Source organism: Anser brachyrhynchus (assembly GCF_964034855.1).
Source record: "Anser brachyrhynchus genome assembly, chromosome: 8".
NCBI lineage: Eukaryota > Metazoa > Chordata > Aves > Anseriformes > Anatidae > Anser > Anser brachyrhynchus.
Genome location: NC_137702.1, coordinates 31108996 through 31122437, shown reverse-complemented (window position 1 = coordinate 31122437; position 13442 = coordinate 31108996). Strand labels below are relative to the sequence as shown.

Below are 13442 nucleotides of genomic sequence, written 5' to 3'. Positions count from 1 at the left end.
TGGCAATTTTTGTACAAGCCACTTTTGGGAAAAGTGGCACCATTGAGATAACACTTACTGATGTTACTAGAGAAATAATGTCTTAGTTTCTTAGGTATCTGAAAAATCAGTGCTATTTAACTTAGTTAAGAACAGTTCTAGATGGTAAAAGTAACGTTGTCTGCATTAGAACTATTGATGTTGGCGTATCAGAAGATAGTAGTGGCAGCTGTCCTATAGCAATACTGAAAGATGGATGTGATTTGTATTGCACTTATAGATGAATTAATACATAAAGAAATTGTAAAGGAGAAATTAAATGTTCCCTTAAAAAGTTTGAGAATTAAATTTTGCGGCTAAATGATTTTCTCTAATCAAAATGTTTACATCACCTAATGTCTCTGAGATAGGTATTAAGTGGTGTTTAAATTAAAATAGTATTTTCTTTACACTCTGTAATAAACATTTTCATGTAGGTAACATTGTTGTAGTGCTTTTTGTTATGACGCTTACTCTAAAACTGTTAAATAGAATCTTCCAAACTGCTAATTTCTAAGCATAAGTTGTAAATGATATATTAGTAGGCTGGGTGAATTAGGGTAATTTGTGATTTCTCTTTTTATCCAAAGGTAAGATTATAGCATATGTTAAGCATATATTATTTTACTCTGTCCTGATAACCAACACAAACTGTTATCATGGAGTATGAAAGATGATGTTAGTCACTTGAGTATTATTCTTGAATTCTTGAAGTTTCATTTGATAGGGCTCTAGAATGCTGTCATATAAAAGAGAAAACCCTCCTAATTAGTTATGTTTCTAATTTAGAAAAATGCCTATGTAATGTGTGTACCTGTGGAGGCAGGTTAGCCCTGAGCTTATTCATACGATGTTCTCACCCATGTAAGCATATTCAGGTAAAAGCTTTGCAAGTTCCTGGACCCAGCACCAAGCCCTGGAGGTATATCAGTTTCCAAAGTATCTGTGTCTTGGAAGCAGCAGCATCTATTCCAGGTGAAACTACTGTCTGTTCTGTAAAGAATCAGCACAAAACTTAGGGGTAAACAGGCAAATTTGACCTTAATGGATGGATTTTTTAATGAGCTTTGCAGAAATGCTGTCTCCCAGCTCTCCCTTCCCCAGCAGTATCATCAGCTTAGCCATCAGACTCATGCCGTGGTTATGGGCTCCTCATTACTGTTTGCTCTGTGACCCTTGAATGGGCAACTGAAGTGATTTTTACTCTTTTTAGTGGGCCTTTAATGCCTTCTAGAATACATACTTTTAGGACTGCATATAGTTGTGGTAGCTGGGACAGGAGGTTGGCTGGCATGGAAATGATGGCAAAAGTATATATAGATGGATGGTCCAAATCAATATTTTTTTTTCAAATGTCTGTCTACTCCTCTGTTATTCACCACTCAGTTTAGGGGAGAACAGGTCTAAATGCACACTTTTATATCTAATCACTTCTGGCTGTCGATGCAACACCTGATTGATTGGGGGGGGGTCATAATTATTGTAATCGGAAAGGAAAAGATACCACTTCCGCAAATAACACTGGGGAGAATAATCTTATTGATCTATGAAAGGTTGCATTCTGTTTGCTTTGTCAGACAAAGTGGAAAATACTGGTATCAGCGGTATTTATGACAGGATCCTGAAGGTATTTTAATATAGGTTAACTCTAAAAAGTGAGATTTTTTTGAACTTTATTTGCCATGTGTTGATGGGAAAGCAGCCATTTAGAGACATGAATATAGCTGATGTTTTTCTATCAAACACGACAATGTTTGAAGAAAAAAAAAGTGAGAAAATAGATCTTGACTTCCAATTTAATAATAATGGAATATGAAGGCCAGATTGTAACTGTAGAAGTTCATTTCAAATTTAAATATTTAGCATTTTCACTAGTCTGCGAATACAAGAAAATTTATTACATTAAGATGGAATTTAGATCTTTGACATGAAGCTGATATTTTCATAGTGTGAAAAATATCAAGCTGACATTATACTGTCTCATTTGATGACTTCCAAATGTCAGAGTGCAGTAACTTATTCATAGGGACCTCAATGTCTTGTGATAGTGTCAATTTAAAAGACATTTACACTGACTTTTTTTATTTAAACATGTAAAATGGAATATGCAAAGTGAATGAGGAGAAGGGGGAAAGACCAGGGGCAAGAAAGTTCTCAATAATAGAATAAGGCACTTTTAAGGCTAATTTCCACGAAGCCTTCTGACAGCTGCATGGACTGCTGCTTCACAGGACTTCTGACAGCTCCAGTCTTACGTCTGTTCACATTATTTCACTTGTTCCCAGCTCAGCACTCTGGTATTTCTTGGTATTTCAACAGAACTTATGCCATTAAAAATAGAATGATATACTTTCCTGAAAAAATAAGCCCCTCCTCATCCCTTGATTTTAAAAGTGATTTGTAATAAATAAACTTCAGCGATGTATGCCCACTGCTGTCTAATCTTTCAGCCTCCTGTTGTATTTCCAGTTGGGGAGTCTTACAATATGGAAAACATTGAATAATATCTCTTTGAGGTGATTAGACCTGTGCATTATAACATTGCCTGTAGAAGACCTCAGTCAAATGACCACTAAAGGTCCATAAAGCCACCACAGTTGACTCCGAGAAGCACAAATTTAACCTTCTTTGAATACAGACACTGCCGATGTGCTCATGTGTACTCGTGCACGCACCTGTGCATGTCAGTATCTATCAATTCGGTTTGGGCTACTATGTGTAGCTGTAGCACAGTTCTGAGGGTATTTCTTGTATCGTGACTGCGTGCTGCGTTGAAGAAATGTGTTGTGGCGGTGAAGGCCAACTCCACGCTGCTGTGTGTGCCTCAGCAGAAAGGATGGGCCGCTGCTTTGCTGCACAGGTTGCGACTTGACCAACACCTCTGTTACAAGCGCTGTGCGTTTATGCAGCATGGCTCTATTTAAGGCATCCAGTATGGGCCAGGAATTGTCATGCCAATTTTTACACCTGGGCACAGTGCTTATAAAACAACACCGTTAAGAATCGCGCTGGCGCGTTTCATGCTCCCAGCAGGTCCCGTTTTACATCGTTCTGGGCTGCGTTTGCAATCAGTTGTAACACGTACTCGGGTACACCCGGGACAGGGCCGAGCGGCCATTTCGTGGCGGCGCTGCCCGCCGGCCGCCCCTTTCTCCTTCCCCTGCCCCCGCCTCGCTCCGCGCACTCCCGCCGCGGCAGCGCCCCGGCCCCCACGCCCTCCGGAGCCCAGGGCACCCGCCCGGCCCCGCTCCCACCGCCCTGAGGGGCAGCTGCAGGCGCAGGCCGGGGCGCGGCGCTGCCCCCTGCCGGCGGCGGGGCCGTCTCTCTGCGGGCAGGCGCGGCCATGTCGGGGCAGGCGCTGGAGGAGCTCTCGGCGCTCGCCGCCATCTACTGCGAGCCGGACGCCTGCGAGGTGCTGGCGGTCTCAGGTGACGGCGGCCGCGCCGGCTGCGGTCCTGCGGCGGTGGCCCTGCTCGGCAGGGGTGGCCCGTGCCCGCCCTCCGGGGCTCCCCCGCTGCCCTCGGCCCCTAGGAGCGGCGGGCGGGCCGCGGCTCTGCTCGGGGCGCTTCTTCCGGCCCGGCCCCGAGAGGAGGCGCTGCGGGGCCGCTGCCCACCCCCGGCGGCAGCGCAGGGACCCGGCTTGCCTGGGGAGCCGGCTGCCGGCGCTGCCTGCCGGTACAGCGCCCCGTCGCTTTGGGTTTGGGCTTTACAGGGGTGCTGCGGGTTTGCCCTAGGTGGGAAGGAGAGAGTGCTTGCTGCCGTCCGCTCCTGGGTGCGGTGGGATGGGAGCGCAGTGCCTGTAGGTTCTGTGACTCCACGTGGTCTGTGCCAGCCTTGGTGGCCATTGTTCAGAGCACAGTTTTTAGAGATGAATTGTAGCAGTCTGTGCTGCTGTAGTGCTGAGGTGCCCCGTCAGCAAGGGACAGTAAATCTCAGTAGATCCGATGTGCACCCACAGTTACTATCGGGAGGTAAGGAAGGCTGTACCAGGCAGGACGTGCAAGCAGTGTATGTCTGCTCAGATCCAGATTTTGCTCAGTTCCTACTAGAGATGTGACATCTGTCCTGTATACTTTTGGTGATTCTGTATAATATGCAGTTTCCCTGGTGTCATGGGCGCTGTTGTAGCATGCTGGCCAGCTCCACAATCTAGCAGTGGCTCCCTGCCGGGTGCACTGCAAAGAGGTTACCTGGAGAAGGCTGGTACAACCCGATTAAATGTCCTGCCTTGAGGTCTTGTCTGCGTATGTACTCAGCCCCAGAGTACTGAGATGGACAAGGAAACACTTTGTTTCTTTTTCTGTGAGAATGGCTGAGCACCGGCAGGGGTTGTCCGGAGCGGTTGTGGCATTTCCCTCCTTGGAGATCTGCCTGTGGCCCCTGGCCCTGCCTGAGCGGGGGCTTGGGCAAGATGCCCTCCAGGGGGCCCTGCCCACCTCAGCCCTTCTGTGAAAACTGCTTTGGCTGCTTTGGTGCGAAATTGTACGTGGCTCTCTTAAGTGACTCACTTTAAATGGGTACTAAGAAATTCATTGAATAAAACCCAAACTTTCACTTTAAAATAGTTGTAGAAGTAGATTCTCAGAAAACAACAGGTAGCTATTTGAAAAGAGAACATGTAGACAGCCTCAGAGGGCTGAAGACATCAGTGTCTGCATGGAGAACAATTAACTGAGGTAATCTAAAAGTATAATTGTTTTGTGTCTAGATCTGTGTGACACACCTCTTGCTCTAGTGTAGGCAGGTAGTTCTGATATTTTTTCAAGTGGTATTTAAGGGTATATTTTTAAAATATGATTGATGAAATGTTTCAACTGAGTTTTATTTTCTTAAGAGTCATAAAGTTCAGAAATATTTTTTTCAGGCATAGTTTGAAAATACAGTATCCAGGCTTAACAGATGTTCATTTAAAAAAAAAAAAAAAAAAGGTAATCATATCTGAGCATTGCATATGCATGCCTGTTTCTCCGAGTATGTTAGAAAAATATATGCACATCCTTCTCTGTCCTTCATATACAGCAAAATGTTTTTGTGTTAATAAGTTACCAGGACATAAAAGGCTTAGAGGCCTTCCTGGGACATGAAGTGATGTGCCATGAGTGCACTATGGGAACAGGTTATATTTATATTGGCCACATTGTTTTCATGATGTGTTAGAATCATGTATATCTGGCTTATTTCCATTGTTTTCTGCTGGAATTGAGAATATCATTTACAGTACTGATTGTTGGTAATTTTCTTACTTTGGGAATTTACTTCTCTTTTAATTTGCTACAAAATCCCTAAGTTAGTATAAAATAAAGTTTTGCTGTATTCGCTAGCTTATGTTTGATTTGTCTCTTCAAACTGTATAAATTGTCATTGACAAACAGTGCACAGAGGTAACTTCCAGTAAGACTGTTATGTTCTGCTGTCCCTAATATATAAAGAATAATTTGCATGTAGATCCACAGGATCAAAAAGGAGGCCACTGGGGATTTATGGTTTTGAGGAATGTAAGAAAATGCTTTTGCAGATCTCTGGGTATGCTAAAAACTTCAGCTTCCCAGAATTTAATAGTGAACTATTCAGAATGTAAAATATGTTTTTATCCAAACCAATGTGTTGATGAATTTAAGTAAACTAATTACAGCGTATCTTTCTTACCTTGCATGTCTATTTAGAAAGATTAGTGTTACAGATAGAAATCCATAATTTACTTGTTAATCTGTTCTCTTCTGGTTTGCTCACCCAGTTTGCTATAAAAATATATTTATATATTCTAAGCTTGTACTTTAATAGGTGCCATTTTCTGAAATTAAAAATAGACCGCATGTGTTGCATAAAATGCCTTTGGGCAGGAGAGGAGGGGGATATCTGTCTGGTTGATATGGAACATAAGAAAAAATCTGAAGTATGCTAGAGCTAAATATACTGATAAGCATGCCGCTATGGGGGAAAATAGGTTAAAATGTATTGAGTTTAGCCTTATTAGCACATTAAATGCCAACAGAATGGTCATACCCAACCCTTTATTTCAGGAATAATCACCATTTTGTTGTGAAGGCAACTCAGACCTTGTAGCGTGTGCAAACAAAGGAAATATTTCTTTAGAGCCTAGTTACGAAGGACGGCGAGCACTCACTCTTTGTTCTGCCAGCAGTCTGCAGCGCTGGCGCAGAACATGGATGCTGCGATGCTTAAATAAACTTTACACATTGTAGCCCCATGAATGTTTTGAACCAGTTCTCCTTTTTAAAAGTAAGTCTGCAGCAGATGTAAATGAGCGTGGCTGGGCTTTTCGCGACAGCTCAGAGTGATACACCTTGGGATGTGAGGCTGCGTGGCTGCCTTTGGATTAGTTCATCATCACCGGGAAAGGTGTGAGATTGTTGCAGCCTTACAAATGCGATCAGGGCAGCAGGAGGCCCTTGCCGAAGGGGCAGATTGGCCTGTCTGGCTGTCCCGCAGTTAATTTGAGTTGGTGAGACCTGTTGTGACAAGTCAGTGAAAAAATCCTAGCAGGATTGTCAGAAAGGTAACTTGGTTTTCTGTCACTGTAATTAAGCTGGCAATAGCGTATTGTTCTTCAGCTCGTCTATAGGCTGTGCATCTCAAAATTTATTGGCAACCTAGTTTAAAACAAGGCGTCTCTTGGGCAGGAATCTGAGGATGTTGATGGTGTTCAGCCAAACACCGCTTGCTTTCAGCCAGCAGCGTGCTGCTGGAAGGAGCGCTCCGTCAGGCATGGTGCTCAGCCTGGGAACTTACTTGGGTCCTGGGAGCTGCAAGGCAGGCTTTTCTTCTTGCGTGTGTGCTTACGTGTACTGAGCCTAGTATAACGGCAGAGGAGCTATAATTGCTGGTGGCCAGCAAGGAACGTTTATCAGGGCTGTTTCAGCTGAAGATGGAGGCTGGAGTGGGAAGGCTTGAGGTCCCCGGCCTAGCTACTGCCCATCAGCAAGTGCTGTGCGTGGTGCCCGCTGCCAGGCCGGTGCTCTGGAGACTTGAATCTCTTCCAGGGCTGGTGTGCTTCTCTGGAATAAACTTGCCTTAAAAGCAGTCTGGAATCTTTAGCAGGGTCTTAGAAGGCTGGAGAGCAGCTTCTGTCAGCAAGGAATGAGTCTTTGACCATTAGTGCCTGGAGGTATGGGCACGAGTGGGCGTAATCTCATTTAATTCGCTGGATTTGCGTCTCCTACTTTCAGCACCAGATCTGACTCCATTTACGTAGTGATGGTCTGTAGTTGTTTGAGGCTTCATTATTGTAATGCTAGAGTTTACTTTTTATATTTGATGGGTTTGCTTATTTTGTGATGGCTCTGACCTAGAGTGTTCTTCATGTGAACCAAGAAGGAATTTTGGAGACAGACCCTTGGCTAAGCAATCTAAAGTAGTTCTGTCTGTCCAGGTCACTTTTAGTTTCTTTCACTTATTTAATACGGTTTAAATATAAAATCATAGAGAGTACTGAGGTTGGCTAGTAGTGTCAGCAATGCTAATCAAACGTAATTTGAATGACTGTCGTGCAAAGGAAGATAAGGTAGGGGGAGAGGAAGGCAAGTCACTTCAAAAGAGCTCCTCGGAAACTCATCTCTGCTCTAATCTGCCTTTCAAATCTGTCTTCTCCTGCCCTCATAGAATGAATCAACCTGACAGTAGCTTTTTTTTTTTTTTTTTTAAATAAGAAATAGGGTGAAGTGTTTGGAATGCATCAAAAGGGTGAAGCAGAGAACATCTGAAGAAGTTCACCTTTTATCTGATACCCTTTTTTTTGTTGTAGAAGAGGGTAGGTCTTTGTCCCCTCTTTTCACGTTATGAAGTTTTGTATTGTTTTTCTGTGAAACATGTTTTAGTCAAGAAGGACTTTATTGCAGGAATTACTGTACATAACTTTCATATTGTGTCTTGGATTATGTGATTTGTCAGGAGAGTGTGGTCTTTTGTCCTTCATGCTACATGCTGTATATATACTTTTCACACTGAAAATGACTGTATTCTGAAATACACCAAGAAGATATTTTCAGTACGTATCCATATATATATACACATTTTATATATGAATATGCATATATGTATATGTGGATGTTTATAGTATTTCATAGAATCATAGAATATCCCAAGTTGTAAGGGACCCATAATTTAAGGTCATTTAAAGACCCATATTTAAGGTCAAATGTACAATAGCAAAGTTTTAATTTTCTCATTCCAAATGTAGATGCAGAGAAGTTGACAGAAAAGAAATAAATATAGTTTCTCTGAAAGTTGTAAGGGACAAAGAATCTATGACGTTTTTTCTTTCTGTGTCTGCTTTCAGTGTTGAACTGCTTTTGAGTGGTTGTATCTTCAAAAATACTCAGTATAAGTCTGTTTGCCTTGTGCTGGTGTTGGTGGTAAAAGCCCTACAGATTTTTCTGGGAGCAAAGTTAGGGCACTGCTGAGTCCATCTATTTTCAGTTGTCCTTGCTACTGCTATTGACCTGTAGAAGCTGGCTTAAGTGTTTCTAGGACGATTCTTTATTACTGGCTTGTTTAGACTTTAAAAGAGCCAAGAGGTGTGAATGCTTTATAGAATGTGTTAAATAACTTTCCCTCTAATATGATATGGAAGTGTTTCATTTCAGGATTCCCTGCAAGTACAGCTTGAGGCATTGTTTGAAACCCATCCCCTGTCGTGTCCCCCTCCCCGCCCGAAAACACAATTTTTAATATAGAATGGCAGTCATTTGAGTTGAACTGATAAAGAAAATAGTTGAAAACCATATATTATTAAGTTCCATTTTAAGCAAACTATTAATGTTTATTTTTTATACTTTCCAGAAACGCATGGAATCACATTTAGAATTCAAATCAACGTGAAAGAACTACTGGATACAGATATACTTTTAAAGCTGTTATTTCATTTGCCAGTTAATTATCCATCAACTCTACCAGAAATTTCTGTTAACTCAGACCAGCTTACAAGGGCCCAGTGTACGGATGTGAAAGATAAATTACTTGAACAAGCAAAGAAACATCTTTCTGAACCCATGGTGCATGAGCTGGTTCTTTGGATACAGGAGAATCTTAAATATGTCATTAAGCAACCAGCAACAGTTTGCAATGAAAAAACTACTTTGTCAAAAGCAGAAAGTACAGGGGATGCTATCTGGATGCTCCTTTTGCATTTAGATCACATGAGAGCAAAGGCAAAATACGTCAAAACTGTGGAAAAATGGGCTTCAGATCTAAGGCTGACTGGAAGACTGATGTTCATGGGCAAGATAATATTGATTCTTCTTCAGGGTGACAGGAGCAACATTAAGGTGCAGGAACAATGAATGTTGACTAGTTCTATCGATTTAGTACTGAAACCTGTGTCTGAATATTTTGTGTGTGTTTTTCTAAGATTAACAATTTAGGAAGCAGATTGATCATTAGGAGAGTAGGAAGGCCCAACAACTTTGTTCTGTATTTAAGAAATAGAAGTTATTATGTGAGAAAGAAACCAGTGAAGCATGTGGCTCGTATTCCTTTGCTTCCCACTGGAATTATACTCCTCTATTCCCTGTGTTTCCTGACTGTAATATGCCTGAATATGTAATATGACTGAATATGTAAGATTCATCCTCCTCTATTTCTGAAACACTCCAGAAAATATTACAGAAAACAGAACAGTTGTAATGAGAAATTAATAATAGACTATTTGTAGCTCATTCCTAACTGTCTCCTTCCTTGACATTTAAGCCACCTGGTGCTCCCTCCTACTGCACATTGGAACTTGTCTGTGCTTACGTTTTCTTGCTGCATTAGGCAGGCCTTTGTGGTGATACTGGAGTAGAATGTTCTTATTTTTCAAACTCAAGTTCTCTGGGTCAGTTAAGAATGGGCTCAACTTCAAGCTGATGAATTGAAACAGGCATGTGCTTTTTGGAATCGGCGCTTTCACAATTTGATTTCTGTGTTCTGAAAAAAAGATCTTTGTTTCATATAGATTTTTGAATTTTACTAAACTTCAGAGATAGTAGGTGACATTTAATATTTTGTTCTTTTTGTCACTTAGGAGTACTTGATTCTTCAGAAAACTTCTAAGGTAGATGTGGACTCAAGTGGAAAGAAATGCAAAGAGAAAATGATTAGTGTACTGTGTGAGACAAAAGTACAATCACAGCATAAAAGGTATAATTTAATACTGTTGTGGACAGAAAAGTAACTGAATAGATAATTACATTCTGACAAATCGAGGCATATTCATGAATTTCTCTTGTACAATGTAGGTTTCAGATGTTTGAAGTCAAAGAATATTCAACACTGGATGAGCTACAAAAGGAATTTGAAACTGCAGGACTTGCGACTCTCTTCTCTGAGTTTGTGCCTCCTCTCTTAAAGTAAAAATAAAACACTGGACTCTGACCAAAGCAGCAGTCGATTGCAGATGCTGCTGGAAAATACAAAGACTAATTTAACAAACAAGATTTTCTGGAAAAAAAATGTCTGAAGCATGTATCCTTTTGCAATAAGGAGAAAGCAACTCATACATTATGAATTGATAATCTTCTGACTTCTATGCATTATAACTTTTTCAAAGGAATGTGGAGTTAATTGTGATATTTGCATGGCAAACATGAGAGATGGGAGGAAGTCATGTTAAAATAAGTCTTTCAATTAAACTGTTTTTCAGTCCCTGTTTTCAGTGTTTTGCTTTTTTATCTTTTGTGATAGTGGTCTTTCATAATGGCCTGCTAGAAAGTATGACTAATTTCACTGTGAAAGCTTATATATTTTTTTAAAAAGCATAGCAAAACAGATTTGAATACGAGAGGACAGCATATACTTAATAACCGTCAGGTGTTCATCTGCTAACTTTTCATTCTCTATTTACTTGAATCTGTAAATACTGGAGTGCTGATTTCAAGAAAAAGTTCATGTGATTTTTGGGATCTAAACAAAAACTGGAAGTGTCTTTCTGAATGTTATTCTAAAATGTATAAAGCAACTCAAGTGGAGAACTTAAATTGATTAAAATGATGTATATCTTCTGAGGTAAAGCCAATTGTATTTTCTTTCGTAGTTTACAGATTTCTTTTTGCACTCCGGTTTTACTGACTGCTTATTTAGATATCTTGACTCAATTAAACTGTTAGAGCAGTATATATAGAGACTTCAGTCTTCTGTCTCTCAAGACTTATGTTTTCTGTCATTTAAAAGCTGGTAGGATATAAGTCCCTGTTGAAACTTACCCACCTGTAGCATTTTTTTGAGGTCAGTAGCCTTGGCCAGCTTACAAATTTTTTTGTCACTAGTCTATGTTTTACTTCAGTACAGTGTTAAAAATTACATACAGCATTTTTACAGATGATTTTGTGCAAGTTCTGTTTGCTTAGGGAGAGTTGACTGCTTATTTCTTATAATTATGAGCGTCCTCTGGTTTCTGTTTTACCTTATGCCATCCTCTAGCAAGGCTAAATAAGTTGTCCAGGAGTAAAAAGTTTGAAGTCATGAGTTTTTCAGTAACTAGCAATGCCATTTAATTGGTTTTAGCATATAGCTATACATGTGCTTTACTGCTCTCTAAAACTCACTCCCAGCAGCCAAATGCCTCACATGTTCTGTGTTTACAGAACAGATCTGATCAATTCAGTGTAAATTATGTTCTCTCCATTGTACCAGGGGAAGACCAGTCCTATTTGGTTAGTTTCCAAAGGGTGGTGTATTATGTACATTATGTAAAAGGTTTTTACTTCCAGTTTCATACTCAGACCATGAGATCATACCTCTTTCTTTGTGTATACTAGAAAACCAACTAAAGAAAACTAGTAAGATTTTTTTGTTTTTATTCTTTGAGATATCAAATACATAAAGGGATGTGGCTAGACTGTTTCAGAATGTAAGTTTTTAGAGTTGGGTAATTTTCCCAATATGGAGTGTGTCAAACACGTATGTTGCATGTTTATTCACTGAGGCTTATTTAATGAGACAGTAGCAAAATCTCTTCTTAATGAGCCTTTCATGTGTAGTACATACAGCATTTCAGGCACAGCAGAAAACAGTGTGGGTTAAAGAGGTTTTACAAATCTGTTCTGTATTATTTTGAAATAGCTCCCTGAGAGAAAGGAAGCACAACTTGTATCACTTTAAGAGTATGTGGAAATGAATTTTTACATTTATAAAGCTGAATAAAACACAAGTATCTTTAAAATATTAAAATAACAAAGATTTTAAATTACAGTTTCCAGAATTCTGTTACTCTGAGTTAAAAAGATCTGTGTTGAAAAATTGTGTACTAGTGGAGTAGAAGGCTGTGATAAGATGCAGAGGCTCTCTCCTTACACTGTGATACATCTGGCGAAGATCGAAACAACAAAAGGCGTAAGCATATACATCAGAAGAAAAACTAGTTGGTACCTCTCTGCGTATCTATATGTTTTAAGGTTTTGCCAGATGGATTATATGTCCTCAGCCAGATCTTTAAAATCCTCTGGTGTTCTGGAAAGAGAACTGCAAGGTACTTTGGCACAACCTATATCAACATCGTGGCTGTATAAGTCTAGCTGGGGCTTTATCTAACTTGCATTTAAATCAGTTGAATATTTTTTCTGTTAATTTTGGGAATCGGATGGAATAGTGTACCTAGTCTTGTGATCTCAAGTTGTCTTTGACTGCAAAAGTAACTGAGGCATACAGTTGTGGTGTAGTCCCAAGCTCTGCAGAGTTAGATAATTAATTATTTAATTAAAGACGTTTGTGTGGATTCTGACTCTGTGTACTTGTTGGCGGGGCGCACTGGGCACGAACCTACAGATAAATTTCAGCCATCTTTCTTACAAGTTCAGGCACACTCTCCAACTTTTTTCTCATTATTGTAAATGCTACTATAATTAGCTGCCTTAGAAAAGCCGTTTGCAGGGTAAGTGGCTGCCAGTCACACTTGGTTATAAACTCATGTATTTTCTTGAATGTTATTACCTGATACCTTCTTGGTTAACTGTTTGGACAGAGCTAGCATTCTGCAACAGGCAGTTTGAAACAAAACAAACAAACAAACAAACAAAAATACAAGTGACAAGGGGTGAGTTGTAGCTCTCTTCTGATCTATGCAGCTCATTTTGGCAAATGGAGTTGTTCTAACGAGCTAGATGATTTCTGTATTTCAGGAGCTATAAAAAGCAGTATACACAATGGAATCATAGTTTCATTATCACAGTTGACTTTGTTACTCACTAACTTTCTTTGAACAAATCAACAAGTCCAGTGCCGGAGAGGCATGCAGTCTTTATGCTTGGTTTGATGTGCTTCAGAAGAATTACAAATCTGATCAGTGTGATACTGTTCAGACAGCAAAGAAGAACATGAAAACTGATGTCAGTCTGATTCTGTCAAAGCAAATGCTTTTGCCTACCCGTCAATCAGTCACTTATTTTGAAGGGTAGGAGATATCTTGTGTTCAGACAAGTAAACAATATTTT

General features: G+C 40.3%; 1 protein-coding gene across 4 annotated transcripts; it reads left to right on the top strand.

Moving 5' to 3' along the window:
- The first annotated feature begins 2586 nt into the window (after positions 1-2586).
- RWDD3 (RWD domain containing 3) lies at positions 2587-12724 on the top strand. Of its 4 annotated transcripts, none has more exons than XM_080602781.1 (5): positions 2587-3430; positions 7686-7786; positions 8818-9302; positions 10040-10155; positions 10254-12724. In XM_080602781.1, exons 1-5 carry the CDS (start codon positions 2970-2972, stop codon positions 10366-10368), a joined length of 1278 nt encoding a protein of 425 aa, XP_080458907.1. In that variant the 5' UTR covers positions 2587-2969; the 3' UTR covers positions 10369-12724. The 4 variants fall into 4 exon arrangements, with proteins under 4 accessions (XP_080458907.1, XP_080458908.1, XP_080458910.1 ...); XM_080602782.1 differs by having other exon boundaries at positions 2588-3430; positions 7692-7786; XM_080602784.1 differs by lacking the exon at positions 7686-7786 and having other exon boundaries at positions 3287-3446.
- The last annotated feature ends 718 nt before the right edge of the window (positions 12725-13442 follow it).

Coding starts and splice junctions, on each gene's coding strand:
- RWDD3 (XM_080602781.1), top strand. CDS start 2,970: ATGCCAATTTTTACACCTGGGCACAGTGCTTATAAAACAACACCGTTA. Junction 3,431..7,685: donor GCGAGCCGGACGCCTGCGAG/GTGCTGGCGGTC, acceptor TTTTTAAATAAG/AAATAGGGTGAAGTGTTTGG. Junction 9,303..10,039: donor GTGACAGGAGCAACATTAAG/GTGCAGGAACAA, acceptor TTTGTCACTTAG/GAGTACTTGATTCTTCAGAA.